At 36.6% G+C, this 17954-nt stretch overlaps 1 protein-coding gene across 1 annotated transcript in view; it reads left to right on the plus strand.

The window, feature by feature from the left end:
- Positions 1–17954, plus strand: part of fhod3b (formin homology 2 domain containing 3b) — a 207723-nt gene that overhangs the window by 110830 nt on the left and 78939 nt on the right. The window contains exon 4 of the mRNA XM_016482239.1: positions 15357–15424. Coding sequence (XP_016337725.1) covers positions 15357–15424 — 68 coding nt within the window. The remainder of the gene's footprint in view (positions 1–15356; positions 15425–17954) is intronic.

A 17954-nucleotide genomic window follows, 5' to 3' on the forward strand; every position in this document is an offset into this window, starting at 1 on the left:
GTGTGTGTGTGTGTGTGTGAGTGAGTGAGTGAGTGTGTGTGTGTGTGTGTGTGTGTGTGTGTGTGTGTGTGTAAAATCCCCATCTGTTTTCCGATATAAATCGTAGCATGTGTGTATCTCCATTTTAGCCAATTTCCTGATGTTGTGCTGGCTTATAACTCATTCCTTTAAAATCTAAGAAACCACCACACTGCAGTTCACATTCAGTGACAGAAATCTGTCCATCAAATGTGCTTTTTTAAACACGCCTGATCAAACGACAGAGAGCGAAAACAGGTTGATGTTACTCTAACAGCTCGTCGACCCAAACTCAGGGCCTCTCTATGATTAATCTTCAATTTGCGGCTGCGAGCACCTGCTTTTTTTGGGGACAGCGGCACTTTACGAGGCTCCAGCTATGAAAATAAGTGCATGCAGGAGTGGGCCATGCACCACAGGGCTTTGAAATGCAATTAAGTACTTTCAGCATCTGTTACTGCAACAAGAGCGCTACAGAGCTTTTGAGGATGACTGAGGAGCTGCCAAATGTTCTTACTGACTGGCCGCGCTCCAGACGTTTGATGCAGCACCCTGTGGATCTGTTGTTCTTGAATGACACTCTTAAACATACACTCGAACTAAAGTCTATACCCTGCGCATGTGCTTCCATATCCTGGTACATGTTTACGGGGAAATCTAATGTGGTTATGTGTGTGTATGTACTTGCTTTGCCTGTCGTTGCTTCTGTGGGTTAGTGCGTTACACTATTGGTTACAAATTTTTGAGGGCCCAGAGATCAGAGGGCCCAGTTTTTTGGTGAAATTTGTGTGGTCATATACACAAGCGAAATGTTGTGATCAATAAGCTATTTTTTTTTTTTAAATAACTGCCTTATGCTCACCAAGGCTGCATTTATTTGATAAAAAAAAATGCAATATTGCAAGTAATATTGTGAATTATTATTACAATTTAAAATAACAGTGTTCTATTTTAATATACTTTAAGGTGTAATTTATTTCTCTGATGGCAAAGCTGAATTTTCAGCAGCCATTATTCCAGTCTTTAGTGTCATGTGATCTTTCAGAAATGGTTAATTTCAATGGTTCAATGGTTCAGATCTTTCAGAAAGTTGATTTATTGGTCAGACACATTTATTTATTTATTTATTTATCAATGTTGAAAACTGTTGTGCTGCTTAATATATTTGTGGAAACCATGATACATGTTTATATCAGAATTATTTGATGAATAGAATCTTCAAATGTATAGCATTTTCTTTTTATTATAAATGTCTTCACTGTCACTTTTGATCAATTTTATGAATCCTTACTTAATAAATGTGTTCATTTCATTTTAATTAAATTAAAGACAGTTCATAACGCATTTACAACATTGCAGCAATTAAATTGATATTTAATTGTCATAATATTTACTGCATTCAAAAATTAACCTTTTTAAAAAAGCAAAAAAAAAAACATTATTTTAAAATTTTTTAATTTGTAACAAAACCTGTTGTGAAATTGATTTTGTTCTGTAATCTAATTATTGTGTTTTCCCCCAACTTTTCATAAATTATGACCAAATTTCAGTCTGTTTCTCACACAAAGCTATGGATTGACTTCAGAAGACTCTTAATATAGTGCGTTACTACATTTATTATACATTTATACATTTTTTGTGTCCTTTTTGAAGATCCAAAGCTTTACAAATTTTTGAAGATCCAAACTCAAATTTTTGTGTCCTTTTTGAAGCCCCAAAGCTCCAGTCTCCAGGATGTCAGACTGTACCTTCTGTGGATCCTGTGGATGGTTTTATCACAAGCAGCTCCATCTTTGACCTAGTAACAATTAAGATTACTGCACTCTCCCCTGCCCTTTTTAAGTCACTTGGGTAGAACTTTTACAATATAAGCGATCTATTAACACACAAATAATGGGTGTCTCAGGTTTCCTGCACAGACAATGGTAGCTTGTAGTAGAGGGATTTTCACAGTCTGGTGGGAACCTCGCAAAGAAATGCCGAACGAGCACAATCCCAGGGTTAGATATCAGAATAGGGAAAGGTGATCAGCACTGGCTTATTCAGCAGGGGTTTCATATTCCACAGTCCTCGCTGGCATTCAGAGGAGTGGAAGAGAAAGCTTTTGTACACGAGTGCAGTTGAGTCAGCATGTATCAGCATGGTGCATTTGTGTTGTAACTGCATCCTACAGCTGAGTCTGGTGGATTCGGCACCAAATTCACAAGTGATCTTTGTTCATTGGAATGAGTCATGTTGGAGGTTGTGTTTAAAATATTGGGGTGGATGACATTTTTGAGTATCTTTTTTTTATCTTAACAAGCTTTGAATTGATTGATCTGAATTTGAATTGATTAAAACAAAACTTTCACAAGTAGATGACTCTGTAACCTGGTTCTTTTTAATGAATCACTCAAAAAGACTCACAAAGTTTAACAAATACTTCACTAAACAAACTCACAAATCCACTTAATTATTACAGCATTGGTAATTATTACACTATGTAATTATATATAATTACATAAATTAGTGAATCAGCACCTTGCTCACTGATATCCATCTCAGACATTTTCTGACCTTGAAGATTCTTAAAACTTAAATTGTTATCATGGGTGTGCGGAAATGATCACATTGACTGGATTACCTCTGGAATTATTCATATCTGTTATCATATAGTAGAGGTTTAAATATTATACGTAAACAAGTTTGGTATCACTTTAGTATAGAGACCAATTCTCACTATTAACAAGTTGCTTATTAACATGCCTATTATTAACATATTGGCTGTTTATTAGTACTTATAAAGCACATCCTAACCCTAATACATAAACTTAACAACTACCTTACTAACTATTAATAAGCAGCAAATTAGGAGTTTACTGAGGCAATAGTCATAGTTAATGGTTTGTTAATAGCAAGAGTTGGACCTTAAAGTGTGACCACAAGTTTTAATGCTTCAGAACTGAAGAAATAAAAATGAATGGTGTGTGTGTGTGTGTGTGTGTGTGTGTGTGTGTGTGTGTGTGCGTATTGGCAATGTTCATGACTGTGACTTAAATGACTTAAATAAAATGTTATTTTTTTGGTTTGACATTTGTGATAGATCCAGAATTTTTGCTGATCAGCCACCCCTACCATATACCATACATCAAAGATCCTTAAAATTAGCCAGTTGTTTTATGAATCACTGCACACTGTGAATATTTTTTACAAATCCTCAGATTCCACGTAGTATGCCAACACATGACTCCTAATTGTTTGCATTTTTCTTAATGTGGTTTCAAGTCTTTTTATCCACCCCCTTTTAAATGTTTTATGAGTTTTATTCAAATTCATGCTTTATTTAAATTCAGGCGTGGTGGCGTTTTGATCATGAATCCTTCACAAAGCCTTCTGTTCCCAGTCAAAATTTTTCCCATAAAAAGAGAGAGCCTTTCTTGTCAGCCTCTGTTGCTGATGAATAACGGACTGAAGGATGGTTGTCTCCTTTGTTACCTATTTTCTCTTTGTTACCTATCTTTACTAGGGGTAGGAGAAAAAATCGATCCATCGATGCATCGCGATTCTCTCTCCAACGATTCTGGATCGATTCTGAGAATTTCCGAATCGATTCTGAGCTTAGTTTTTAACCAGATGCGCGATGACGCTGAGTTTGCTTTAGAAGCACCCGTATTCTGCTTGCTTCCAATTCCTCACACACATACACCACTCGAACCTTCCGTAAAATAATCTTTCATAAAGTTCGGAAAGGTTGAAGCGAATTACAAGGACATTCGCGGGCTTCATTGCACAGGATGCGCTTTGTTTGATGTTACACTCAGGGGCGTAAATTTCATCTAACAGTAGGGGGGACAATAAACATAAAATTTCTCAAGAGCAATTTTTGAAGGGGACACAAATAATACAGCTAAAATTGTACTTGTAAGGATAAGTATACACAGAAGAAAGCCTTACTACTATTAGTGTAACAGGGAGACCATGCCAAATTAGAAAACTTCATGCTGTTGTAGTCGCACTGCGATAGCGGTCGTGTCCATTGTAGACATTACTATCCGTCAAGCAGGTAATGTTATTATTGCTAAAATAGCGGACTCATCGAAAAATACATTGGCGTTATCTGTATTAAAGATAAAATAATCACTTCATTAGATGTTTAAGTGAATAAAATAGCCTTGACAGCCTTACTTACTGTAGTTCCACAACTATTGACTTTTTCACACTCAACGGACTTGTGTGTGTAGGTGATGAAGGGTTGCCAGGTTTTCGCAAAAAAAAAAAACCTTGCCCAATTGCTACTCAAAACTAGCCCAAAACTAGCCCAATCACGTTTCGAGGAGATAAAAATCGCATTCCTGGAGCTAAATATCACGTTAGGAGCGCTTCAACCCGCGGAAATGAAAAACAACCCGCGGCAACAGTGTTAAAGTAGCCCAATTCCGCGGGGAAACCACGCACATGGCAACACTGATTGATGTAAAAGAGGAAAGCAGGCATTTGGACCAAAGCACTGTGAGGCAAGGAAAGGGGAGACTCAAAATGTTTCTAAACTTAAAACGCATTTTTGCCCCGTTTGCGTTTGTGTTGTTTTACTACTTACAAAGTTATTTAAAGTATAAAACATTGTTATTTACAATACACAGTGTGATTTTTAATCATATTTTTTAGGGAGGACAACCCTCAGATGGGGGGTCCTGTCCCCCCCCGCCCCCCGACGCCCCCGGGATTTCCGCTTATGGTTACACTTGAAGTGTGCGGTCTCGCCGTCGGTATTTTCTTTACAAATGCTCTACAAAGTAATCATTTATGTTGTTTGGAATGCAGTGGACTTATATATTTAAAATATGAACCTCACTAACAGAAGGCTGCTTTCAATTTCAAATGCTGACGTGTTGCGTCAGCATTTGACGCAACACGTCAAACAAATGCTTTGTTTGTAAAGACTTCTCGCACATGCGGCTGTGCGCGTGTAAGTGGTTTAATGCACTTGCGTCTCAAAATGGTTTTATGATGCAAAATTAATGTAAACACAGCCAGTTATGTCTTAAGGGATTAAACGGACAGGACAAACCACATTACTTCTTATATTTCAAAAGAGATCCGTGCGTGAATGCAGCTTAATAGATCTCCCGGTGTCTATGATGTCATAGTAAAAAACAACAGTAAAGATGAAGAAAAATCACTCATAGTTCTTGAATGGAAAACATTTAGATAATCTTAAATACTTTTATATATTTTTATATATTTTTGTTAGTTTTGACTGCTTCTATTGTCCTCATTTGTAAGTCGCTTTGGATAAAAGCGTCTGCTAAATGACTAAATGTAAATACTGAAAGCACTCTTTGTTTGTTGTTTGCAATATGTTTCTATGCTCCTCTTTATTATTTGCTTCTTGCTTGTATGTTTTGAAGTTATATTAGTTTAAAATTCTTAACATACAACTGTTTTAATTATTTTTTTTTTTCAATTTGTAATTATTTTAAAAAGTACTTAATTACTTATGTAAGGATATGTAAATGTAAGGATATTAAGATTCTCAAGTCGGTAAACTAATTAATTAATAAGGGGGGGGGACAAGTAGATCAAGAATCGTTCTGGAATCGGATCGTGACTCCCAGAATCGGAATCGGAATCGGATCGGATCGTGAGGTGACTAAAGATTCCCACCCCTAATCTTTACACAGTTCGTGGAAGCCATTGCCAGTTGGGCTGTTTTCTGCCTGTGTGGCCCATGCTAGGCTAAAACTTATCAAACGCCAAGTACCAGACTTCCATCTGGCTCTCATCAAAGCACAGCATTCATCTGAACAAACTTCAAGTGGCAGGAACAAATTAATTAAAAAGTTGCCATGCTTCCATACACAATATGTTGAAGAGCTGGCTAGTTAACATCGGATGCACATCCACACACAAACGCACGTTGAACATCCTCTTTAAAATCTTAATTCACACGCACAGCCGTTTAATTCCCTCGCTGCCCCACCCAGTAAGTCCTTTTCAGTTTTGGTTTCCACCGCTTTTGAGTGATCTCATCATTACCTGCATTTTTGCCTAATGTTTCCCACCTGCCTGTGTTTATCTGCATTTTCTGACCTATCACCCACTCCATGTTTGGACTGACTGAGAGGATGAAAGCAGAGAAGCCTGTCAGGCCATAAAGCAGCATGTTACGAGCCCACACTCATGTTGGGGAGGTTTTCACTGTAATTACTCCAGTTTTCTCTCCATAAATGAAGAACAGAGCAAAAGAGGTGGATGGAGAGAAAATAATGCAGGTGGTCTGAAGAGACTTGTTCGTTTTGTCTTACTTAAAGTTGCGATGCAACGGAAGTAGCGTCAGATCTTTTCCTCCATGTTTTTAAGGAAATCCAAATGGAATGGATTATGGAAAAACAACAAAAACATGTGGGGTGGGGACTTGGTTCTATGCATCGTTCTATGCATTTCTAATTGGAGAAGTCTGACATCTGTCACCAGAAAGTTTTTTGTTTCATCAGAAGATCAAGTTATGTCATTTTAATTAAATATTACAAGAAAAACATAATGAAACATATGCATGGATGAATTGTTAAGAGTAAGAGCAATAAGTTTAGAATTTCTATTTCATGTTGACTTTAAAGGAATTATTCACCCAAATATCTAATTCTGTCATCATTTAATAACCCTTATGTCATTTCAACCCCATATGACTTACTTGCATCTGCTCTTTTCCATCTGAATGCAATGAATGGAGACTGGCACTGTCAAGCTTCAAAATAAATGCAAAAGCACTATTAAAATATTATAAAAGTGATCCACACAACTCAAACGCTGTATTTAAAGTCTTCTGAAATCATACAGTAACTTGACATGAGAAATAAACAAAAAAATGAAGAAATTATTCACTGATAATCTTCCATTTCATTGAGCTGTTAACAGCTGTGAGTCCATAAGAACTAAATCAGTCATTAATTGAATCATGTGAATCATTTGTGAATGACTCAAAGAATGATTCTTTTACAACCTGTCACTAAGCTTGAACAAGTTCTGACAATGAAAGTGAAAATTTTCATCAATTTATGAAGACTTTACTCAAGAGTATGTGTGTGTTTTCTCATTTTCCCATTCAGATCCCACTGTATCGCTTCCCCACAGCCCCTACGGCAACTGAGAGGCAGCAAACTTACTGCTCCTACTTTTATTACTGGATAATTATTATTATTATTATTATTATTATCATCAGACGGAGGCGTTCACACACCGGTTTCAGAGGAGACATGACCTTGTACCTCAGAAAGCGCTGAAAAGTGTGTAAAGTTGTAAACGCTGATTCATGTTTTCATCCTTGTATTCCCTCATTTTAGCTTTTATAAGGGCCGCTGAGGGGCAGCAGGTGCCATTTGTATGATAATATTTGAACTGCAATGCCTCAGGTCACATGTAACCCTCACACACTTTCGCTCTTAAAGGGTTAATTCACTCCAAAATGGGGGTGAAACCTACAGGTTTTCCAAACCTGTATGACTTCTATATAACACAAAAAAATCATTTGATATAACGGTTTTTTTGGCATACATTGAGAGTAAAAGGTGTCTAATAAACAACATTGGCCCCCATTTTCATTGAATGAACAAAATATCAAATATTAATTTATCTTCTTTATGTTCCACAATTATAATTCTTTTTTTAGTGTTTAATGTGAGTTGGCAAATTAGTCTATTAGTTCCACCAATAGATTATAGTTAGTGGCGTATTTAAAGGGGTGGTTCATTGCGATTTCACTTTTTTAACACTAGTTAGTGTGTGATGTTGCTGTTTGAGCATAAACAATATCTGCAAAGTTACGAAGCTGAAAGTTCAGTGCAAGGGACTGGTAGGGACTACAACGAGTTACTTCCCGGGTTCATGACATCACAAACCCAGATAAAGCCCGCACTCGGGAAAAGGCAGCAAAGGGGGCGAGGCCATACTGCGCTGCTTTAGAGAAGAGGAAGAGAAAACTAGAGGTGCACGTAAAAATCTGTTCATATATGAATCGCAATTCTGTCTTCTAACGATTCAAATGGATTCACAAGTTTCAAAATCAATGTTCTAAAGCAGCAGTTCTTAATACTGTTCCTCGCGTTCCCTGCTCTGCATCTCTCTTTCTCTCTCTCTCTCTCTCTCTCTCTCTCTCTCTCATTCAGCTCAGCTCCAACAATGAACTGTTACAATTATACACTTATTTTCACATAGCTATGAAAAGCGTTAAACATGGACACGTGTGCAGTTGCCGTACTGTATTAAAGCTTTAATCAGGATAAAACAACAACATGAGGATATGCAACCCCAGCTGTGGATATGAGACAACAACAAACAAAAAACATAGGCCTACCATTAAAAGCCGTGCTTGCACAGATTCTGCATGATCCTATTTCTGAGGGAGGGGCTTCATAAAAGCAGGAAACTGATCAGCGCGTTTCTCAGAGAAACGAAGCAGTAACACATGTTAGACTGCACCCCATAAACACAATCAAGCCTAGAAAAAAAACAGTGAACCACCCCTTTAATTTTTGACTGAAGTGAAAACCAGGCTGTGAGGGATAGAAGTACAGTGTGTTCCTGGTTTGTACTGTTGAAAACAAAAGCAAAACAAAAAAACATGCCAGTTGTTCTAATGAAACATCTTTCCAAAACTCTTACAGTTTTGAAAATTGTGAGTTTTGCAAATTACGTTAGCATGCACTCTATGCCTTTACACAACATTGACTTCTGTTGCATAATTGTCACAGGTAATAATTTAAAATTGCCTAGAGCAGACAAGTGGACAGTGCTGTGAATATTTTTTATTTTATTTTGTTTTATTTTATTTTTATTTTATTTTATTTTGCTTGTTTCTGCATCTATACCACAAAAATCTGCAGCTATACCACAATAAATATAGCCTGATATTTTAAAAAATATTTTATTATTTTTTATTTTATTATAAATATTTTATTTTATTTTATTTGGCATGTTTCTGCATCTATACCACAAAATGTACAAAATAAATCTGTTTACAAGATAATAATTGCAAGAGTAATATTTATAAATGAGTTTAAAATGAATTTGAATGAATGATATTGGTTACTTTCAGCAAAGTTTATCAGTTGATATACACTGTTAAAAGTACTGTTATTTTATTTTATTTTATTCATTTAGTGTTCAGATACTTTTTAGGACCACTTTATATACACTATAAATATGTACATCTCTTTCCTCGCTTTATCTGTCTCACACTCTCTGACTGGCTCCTTTGTCTGTCTTTCTCTCTGTCCATTATTATTATTTTTCGTCCTGAACGTGATGAGACGTGATGAGACAGTAGGCACTTATCCCTGCCAGCTGGTATGGAACTAATCAGAGCTGAAATATTTCTCATTAAAGGAGGGCCTCACTCTCCCTGTGCTGTATGTGTGTCTGTATATGTAAGTGTGTGTGTGTATCGGTCTGCAGATATTTGTATGACAGGCGGGAATAACTCTGTGACAGGTTTATTGGAGAAAGCCTGTGTAGGGCTGAGTTACAGTAGACTGTCTGAGCTGACATATAGAGAGATCACACAAACACAGTAGCAAAATTACTGAGCCGGTCTCACACACACATTCCAAGAGAAGGAGTCATTGCATGATACAACAAGATCCGTGTCGTGATTGTGGTTTTATGACTGTGGAGAGATCGAATGTGTTTGTCACTGTGTGATTTTTGTGATCATCACATTCACGAGACTCATCCAGAAACCGCAGAGAGGAACTGGAGATTAGCTGAATCAGCGCGTGTCTGATTGCGGATCGCTGAAGCTCTCTGTCTCCAGTGAGCCATGTGGCAGTATAAGAGGGTCCATGAGAAATGATCCCACGCTCACCCTCCTCTTCATTACCCTTCATCCTCCAGTGATCACAGAGCTCTGCTGCCAGCCTGCCAGTTTACTGGCTTAAAGCAGGAGGATGGAGGTCTGGGCTGAGTGTGGAGTCGTTTAGGGGAGGAATTCTGGGTAACGTGAGAGACAGTGATTACGTCGGTGGTAGAATGGTAAGATAATAGAACAAGAGCAGGAATGTACAAACAGTTTGATTCTCAAATGAATGAGTTTGATGACTCTAATGAATTTATTCTTTTTATCGAATTAAAAACATTAAGCTTGACCAATCCAGGTGATTCCTAAATGAAAGACTCTTATGAGTCAGTTCTTTATAGTGAATCAGAAACATACAGCATGACCAATGTAGAGTGATTCCTAAACGAAAGATTCTTATGAGCCAGTTCTTTTTTTTAACGAATCAAAAACATGCGACATAATAACTATAGCCTGATTCCTGAAGGAATGACTCTTATGAGCCAGTTCTTTTTAGTGAATTAGAAAACACTGAATCAGAATCATGAACAAACGACTTTTATGAACCAGTTCTTTTCAATGTTTGTTTATTTTAATGTTCTCACTCTGTAGGAAACATTGGGTTGTGGCATCCACCAGCAGGGTAAAGCCGGGTCATGCTAATCAACCAAACCTCGACTCATTTTGCAAATCATTTAGAAATCATTGTTTTGGGACAATTCTTTTAATGAATCGTTCAAAAGACTGACTCGTGTGTTATAGATGAATCAGTCTTAACAAATTATTCCATCAGAGTGGGCGTAGGTTTTTCCTCCTGCTAAATAAATAAATAAATTATGTAGAAAATATTGATGGGTAGCAGATTTTAGAACCACGTTTAAAATATATGTCCAATGATGTAGCAAAAACGAGCAAGCTCTTGTCAGTAGTCTTGAAAATGCTAGTTTTGTTGAAATCCAATTTGGTGAATCAGAGGTAGAGTTAGAGAGAGAAAATGCTGACTCTTGAGAACACTGAGTTCTGAATGAGAAAATGATTCGTGGGAAAAAAAGAGAGAAAGTGAGGGCCAAATATGGAAGTCCCAGAGTAAAGGTTGCAGTCCTTTTTGTCTGGTCTCCTCGGTTCCAGCAGGATCAGAGAAATACGGGGAAAGGATGGATGGAAGCTTTAGCAGAGGTGGTTTTAAGGTTCTTGATAGCAGGAGATGGAGGAGGTTTGGAGGCCAAGGTTGCTTGAACAGAATGTGCTTTTATTGTTGTTTGTGTTGATTCTAAGAGTAATTTTACAAGACATGGTATTAAATGTGAGGAAGAGAACAAATTATCACCAGATGCTGCTGAGGTCTACAGATCATTCCTCAAGTCTTTCAGCCTGTATGTCCACTCTTCAAGAGGTGTTGTGTTATGAAGAGTTAAAAGTGTAAAACATATTTTTTTAATAATTTCTCCTGTGCATCCTAATGTTGCAAGTACACCATTTTTGATTCCCTGAAAAGTGTGACATCTATGACTCTTGTGCTATAATTGCTCTATTTGAGCAGCGTGAATAGTCCGGACATGGCAACTTTGGCTCAACCGTTAACACTTTAGTATAGAGACCAATTCTCACTATTAAATAGTTGCTTATTAGCATGCCTATTATTAACATATTGGCTGTTTATTAAGTCAAGTCAAGTCAAGTTTATTTGTACAGCGCTTTTCACGATACAAATCATTGCAAAGCAACTTTACAGCAAATTAAGTTTCTACAATATTAATATTTTGTAACTGATACGGAACTTAATTATTAGTGCTTATAAAGCACATATGTGACCCTGGACCATAAAACCAGTCTTAAGTCGCTTGGGTATATTTGTAGCAATAGCCAAAAAAACAATGTATGGGTCAAAATGATCAATGTTTCTTTTATGCCAAAAATCATTAGGATATTAAGTAAAGATCATGTTCCATGAAGATATTTTGTAAATTTCCTACCGTAAATATATGAAAACTTCATTTTTGATTAGTAATATGCATTGCTAAGAACTTCATTTGGACAACTTTAAAGGCGATTTTCTCAATATTTAGATTTTTTTGCACCCTCAGATTCCAGATGTTCAAATAGTTGTATCTCGGCCAGATATTGTCCTATCCTAACAAACAATACACAAATGGAGAGCTTGTTTATTCAGCTTTAAGATGATGTATAAATCTCAATTTCAAAAAATTGACCCTTATGACTGGTTTCTGCATGACCATATTTTACATCCCTAATCCTACCCAATACCTAAATTTAGCAACTACCTTATTAAATATTAATAAGCAGCAAATTAGGAGTTTATTGAGGCAAAAGTTGAAGTTAATGGTTTGTTAATGGTGAGAATTGGACCTTAAAATAAAGTGTGACTTCTCAGCCAATAGTGCGAGTTTGAGGACGGAACTATCGTTTTTTTTGACCAATGGCAGACAGGAGGAGTGTACAGGAAGCCTGTTTGATACCAGTTAAACCTGCAAAAAATTTGCTGAAAATGTATGTACTGTCAGGCCATCCAAGACGTAGATGAGTTTGTTTCTTCATCTGAAAAGATTAGGAGAAATTTAGCATTTTTGCTCATCAGTGAATCCTCTGCAGCAAATGGGTGCCATCAAAATGTGAGTCGAAACAGCAGATAAAAACATCACAATAATCTTATTCCTCCTTTAATATTTTTGTACATTATATTATGACATTAGTGGTGACACTAAGTTTAATGCTCTATCACTCTATCACCATTAATGCCATTAGTGGCGCACTTCATCTTTAATATCTGTTTGATGAGCCCTGCATTCTACATACTGGTATTGGACGGAAATATCATGGGAAACTGTTTTTTGCAAATCATATCTGTTGGGACTTTTACTGTGCAGTCGTTGCAATATTTACAAATATTTAGATGCAAGTTGGAATGAACAATTCTGAATCTGAACAGGATCAGAACTTTGTACAGCCCCCATGTGACTTTCTGTTCAAAATGAATGATGGTTTGTCATCTGTTGTTTGTTTTAAACCATACAATTCTGGCTTATATGTTAGAGAAAGGTAAAAATGCTGACTGTTTTGTTGCAGGAATTGTTGATTATAAGTGTATTTCACTGAAAAAAGAACATGGTCCCTTTAAAAGAATGTTTACATTACTAAAATGATTGGGTAATCTTTTAAAGTTCAGTTTGACTTTTTTTCTGGGATATTTTTGACAAGTTGTTTCAAAGAGACTTGTTTAACTTAATTGTTTTGTTCTTTATAATCTGGATCTTGAGGTGTACAGGTGTGCCAGAGGTCTTTTCTCCCTAGAGGTGGCTTTGATTTACATCTGAGTAAAACCAGATTAAAGTTCTGACACATTGGTTGAAAAAGATGGCTGGCTTTGGTTCATGCGGTTCTTGTCTTTGCTCCACATGATTTGTTGAGGCCCACAACAGAAACATATGCCGGAGGTAAATCACAGTGGTGTGGTCCTGTCAAACCCAACACAAAACCCTGTCGTTACTGTATATGAAAACAAGTTCTGGAAATGTGCCGGCCAATTATAAAGACAAACCGGAAAAAAAAATCCTCTCTGGCACTCTGAAATACTTGAGAATATTTATAAAAAGGGTGGATATGGTGCTCCTGTATGTAGTATTGTATTTCTGTAATTATTAGCAATGAAACCTGTTAGCAGTTTAATCTCTTCTTGTCTTAGCGATTGGGGATTTAGAGAATTAAACTAGTAGAACTTATTTTCTCCATAAAGGGACCAGAATTCAATCAATAAGTTGGAAAGTAACTTTTTTTAGGATTACATGTTATGTGTCCACTATATATTATACATTTGATTCAGTTAATGCAAAGTACCATTGGCAGTTGTGGCAAAAAATTTTCGTACCTTCCTTACATATGGTGTAGATGACATTACTTTGGTATTATATTTGCTAGTTAATAGACTAGTATTCCTTCTCACATGCGCATAATAATGTACGCATGCAAAAGCTGGCATTGACACAAATACACAGAGAGAGAGAGAGAGAGAGAGAGAGAGAGAGAGAGAGAGAGAGAGAGAGAGAGAGAGAGAGGGAGAGAGAGAGAGAGTCTGACATTCACAAACACACACTCAGCAGTAGGCATGATTAAATTAGACTCTCAGGCTGCCAATATTGAGGTCGGAATGTTAATGAGAGTTCTCTATGGGGACACATTGAGAAAGAAAAATGGAGAGAGAGCATAGTATGTTGTGAGCTTCGGCCTGTGGTTTCAGTATACAGCTCCTCAGAGCCATCGATAAAGAGATAATCAAGGATACTAGAGAGAGAGAGAGAGAGATGCATGCCCATTATTTCATATAGGTGCTGAGTCAGAGGCTGAGTCTGTCTTTAGCTACTGCACTAAAGCACACAGGCATTACTCTGCTCAACCCTGCCACACGCTGGCAGACTGAAGCACTGCTTTTTTAACAGCAAACACAATTCAGTTCTTTTCCTGGGCTCCAAAGTGCTGGAGTTATGGAGTAGGGATGGGCGATACCACTTATTTTGTTTTCGATACGATACCGATATTTTTCAAGGCCAGTATCGTCGATATCGATACGATACGATACTTCTAAACTGAACTTTTAAATTATGAAATTTATTAAAGTATTAAATTACTAAGAGTAAAATGGGTAATGATAACCACTTAACTTTATATTTGAAACACATTTTAACATTGCAACTTATTAAATTATATTTTCGTTTACACATGGTTCAAATATGTTTACTGTAGTGGTAACCATGGAAATCTACAAATACTATAGTTGAACTGTGGTCACTTTAGTAAAACCATGGTTCATTTTCATAAGGGACTACAGTGAAGGGCTGTTGCATGCATAAAATGCAACCTTTTTATTTTGACAGTGTATGATTTATATTAACATTACAGAATAGAACATGATCAATATTATCTTTCAACGTTCAATTTAAATAAATGTAATTGCACAAACTATGTAGGCTACAATTTCAATTTGTTTATTGTGAAATAACTCAACCATATATGTTTTTCTGTCCTCTGATAAGCATTGTTCTGGGCTGCCGTTCCCAAAGGCATCAATGCTTTCTTATGATATTTTGGGAAACGCAGCCCTGTTTGAATGCACTGTCAGAAGTGAGTAAACGCTCTCCGTGATTGATTGATTCTGTCTTGCAACATCTGCGTGTGTTCAGATGAGCAGGAAAATATCCTACACAATTATGTGCTAACATGGGGTATTCGTCCAATTCAGTGCATATTGTACGCATTAATTTATTGTTAAATAAACAAAATCACTGGTAAATAAAGCACACCTTAGTATCGATATTTTTGTTTGAGTATCGATGCTTTCGATACTCGTGTCTGTATCGATATATCGATACTTCAGGATCGATACGCCCATCCCTATTATGGAGCATATGTCCCCTTAATATATTAAAATAGCCCAAAGGCTCCATCTAAACTTGCAAATGTTAGAAAGTAAAGCACATGAAGATCAACTCAAATCTCTTTTCCCTGTTTTCTCCTGCAGAAAAGCTCTACAATTCGACTGGACGTGAGCTGCGAAGAGCGCTGTTCTCTCTCAAGCAAATCTTTCAGGTAAGCTTTCCCACTAAGACTTAGCGTTAGCGCAGAGCACCTGCTAATGTCTTATTGTCAGCAGCACATGTGTGTGAGTGTGTAACTGTGTTTTCATGCATGTTTCAGCTGTACGGCTATGCTGGAATTTCTCTCACTGCACAGAAATTGCCAGATACCAAAGCTGGAGTCTCCATCATTGATTGATTTTAAAGCTGTGCTGGAAGCTACTGTTTTTCCTCTAGAGAAAGCATGTCTGACCACTGCATTGTGTGTGTGTATGAGCTTTAGCATTTTTAATGGCAAAAGCACCTGAAACTTTCACACCTGTCAACAAGTGTGTAATTTAAACCTGCCAGAGGCTATGCATAAACACACACAACTACTCTGTAGTAGAAACAAACACAAACATACATGCTAGCTTTGTGAAAGCATATATACACAACTTTCCTGGGAAAGCTACTGAAATGTAACTTGCCAGGCTACAAACGACTCATAATTCATAGTTAAACAACAGTGAAGCTAACCTTTTTACGCTAAAAACTAATCAGCTACAATACAAAATGCTAACAAAAAATAGCTAACTACATATGAAGCTAGATAAGAGCACACTATATGATTTAGAATTTAATTGGTGTTGGTACAAAATTGGTATTTTGAACGAATTAATTGTGCAATAACGTTAAATCTAAACAGAATTAGCTAATATATGCAACTGAACAGTTATTACATGCACACTATTTGTCTTAATAAATGGAGTCAGAAACTATAGGAGCCTGTTTTTCTCCTTCAAAGTAAAACATAATAATAATAGTAATAAAGGTAATTGTAAAAGGCTAAAAGAGTAAAAGGCTCACCAGCATGGGGTAAAAGGCACACGGTATTGATACAAATACTTCAGCTAAAATAATGTTTTTTAAATAATGTCTAAGTTAATACTTGTTCAAAACAATCACTTTAGCAAAGTTTGTACTATTTTCTGCTTATTTTGAAAAATAAAATATTTTTTTTTTCAATAAATATACTGTCATTAAAATGTTAATATAAAAAATATATTTAAATCATAAAGAAGACCTTTGTCTCAAAATATATGCATTCATTTTAATGATTCTCATTTGCTACTTAAAGGGTTAGTTCACCCAAAAATGAAAATAGCCAATAAATTACTCACCCTCAAGTCATCCTAGGTGTATATGACTTTCTTCTTTCAGACGAATCCAGTCAGTTATATAAAAAATTGTCTTTGATCTTTCAAGCTGTTTCATGGCACTCAGCGGGTGTTGCATGCTTCAGTCCAAAACAAGTTAAATAAAAAGCGCCCATCCATAAAAAAAAAGTGTCTCACACGACTCCGGGGGGTGAACAAAGGCCTCCTGTAGCAAATCGATGCGTTTTTGTAAGAAAAATATCCATATTCAAAACGTAATAATCACTTTAATGTAGCTTGCACTCACTGTTGTACAAGAAAGCAGTTCTGGGGGAATGACGTATGAGTTCAGCTTTGCGCATGTGCCGCTCAGAAGTGACGCACGCGGAAACGCAGCTGAGAGATCAAAACAAAACAACGGTCACTAATTAGAAATACAAAGCGAGGATTTGTAAAGAAGAATGTCGGAGGATTTCGATATAAGCCAAGAGGAGACTGGTTTTCCTTTGCTAAAGTAAGGAAACTTTGCTTCCTTTGCTCCTGTTAACAAACGTTGGTTTTCACGAGACTCACCAGCGCATGCGCAGCGCTGACCTCAGAGGTCATCCGCCCGGAACTGCTTCCGTTTACAACAGTGAGCGCAAGCTACATTAAAGTGATTATTACGTTTTGAATATGGATATTTTTCTTACAAAAACGCATCGATTCGCTACAGAAGGCCTTTGTTCACCCCCCGGAGCCACGTGAGACACTTTTTTTTTATGGATGGACGCTTTTTATTTTATCATAATTTTTTTTTCAATGAGCTTGGGTTTATTGTAAAACACTGTAAATTAAAAAGGTGAGATACAAAGTTGCAATCTTTAGATTATGACTGATATAAAGTCACAATAATGAGAAACAAAGTAAAAAAGTGACAGTGTCAAACTGTAAAATACAAAGTTGCAATTGTTAGCTATAAAGCTGCAATAGTTCGATTTAAAGTCATAATTATGAGACATAAAGTCACACTTAGTGGAAACAAAGTCACAGTTGTGAGATATGTTGAATTTGTGAAATATACAGTCAAACTGTGAGGTAAGTGTAAGTCACAATTACAAAAAGGCACAATTACAAGAAAGTTAAATGTTTGAGACATAATAAAGTCAGTTTGTGAGACATATAGTTGCAGGTGTGGGAATTAAAATCACAACTCTGATACAAAAAGGTACATATATTTAAATTAGCAGTGTTGCACAGCTATTGTTGGAAAAATTTGTTTGCTACTGTTTAAGCTACACTGTTTAAAAAACAGCTGCTGCTTAATTGTAGTTTAGTTAGTAGCAGTGCTACTTTTAGTTAGCTTCTCCCACAACACTGACACTCACTCTCTCACACACACACACACACACACACACACACACA

Source organism: Sinocyclocheilus anshuiensis, unplaced genomic scaffold, assembly GCF_001515605.1.
Source record: "Sinocyclocheilus anshuiensis isolate Anshui unplaced genomic scaffold, SAMN03320099.WGS_v1.1 scaffold185, whole genome shotgun sequence".
Taxonomy (NCBI): domain Eukaryota; kingdom Metazoa; phylum Chordata; class Actinopteri; order Cypriniformes; family Cyprinidae; genus Sinocyclocheilus; species Sinocyclocheilus anshuiensis.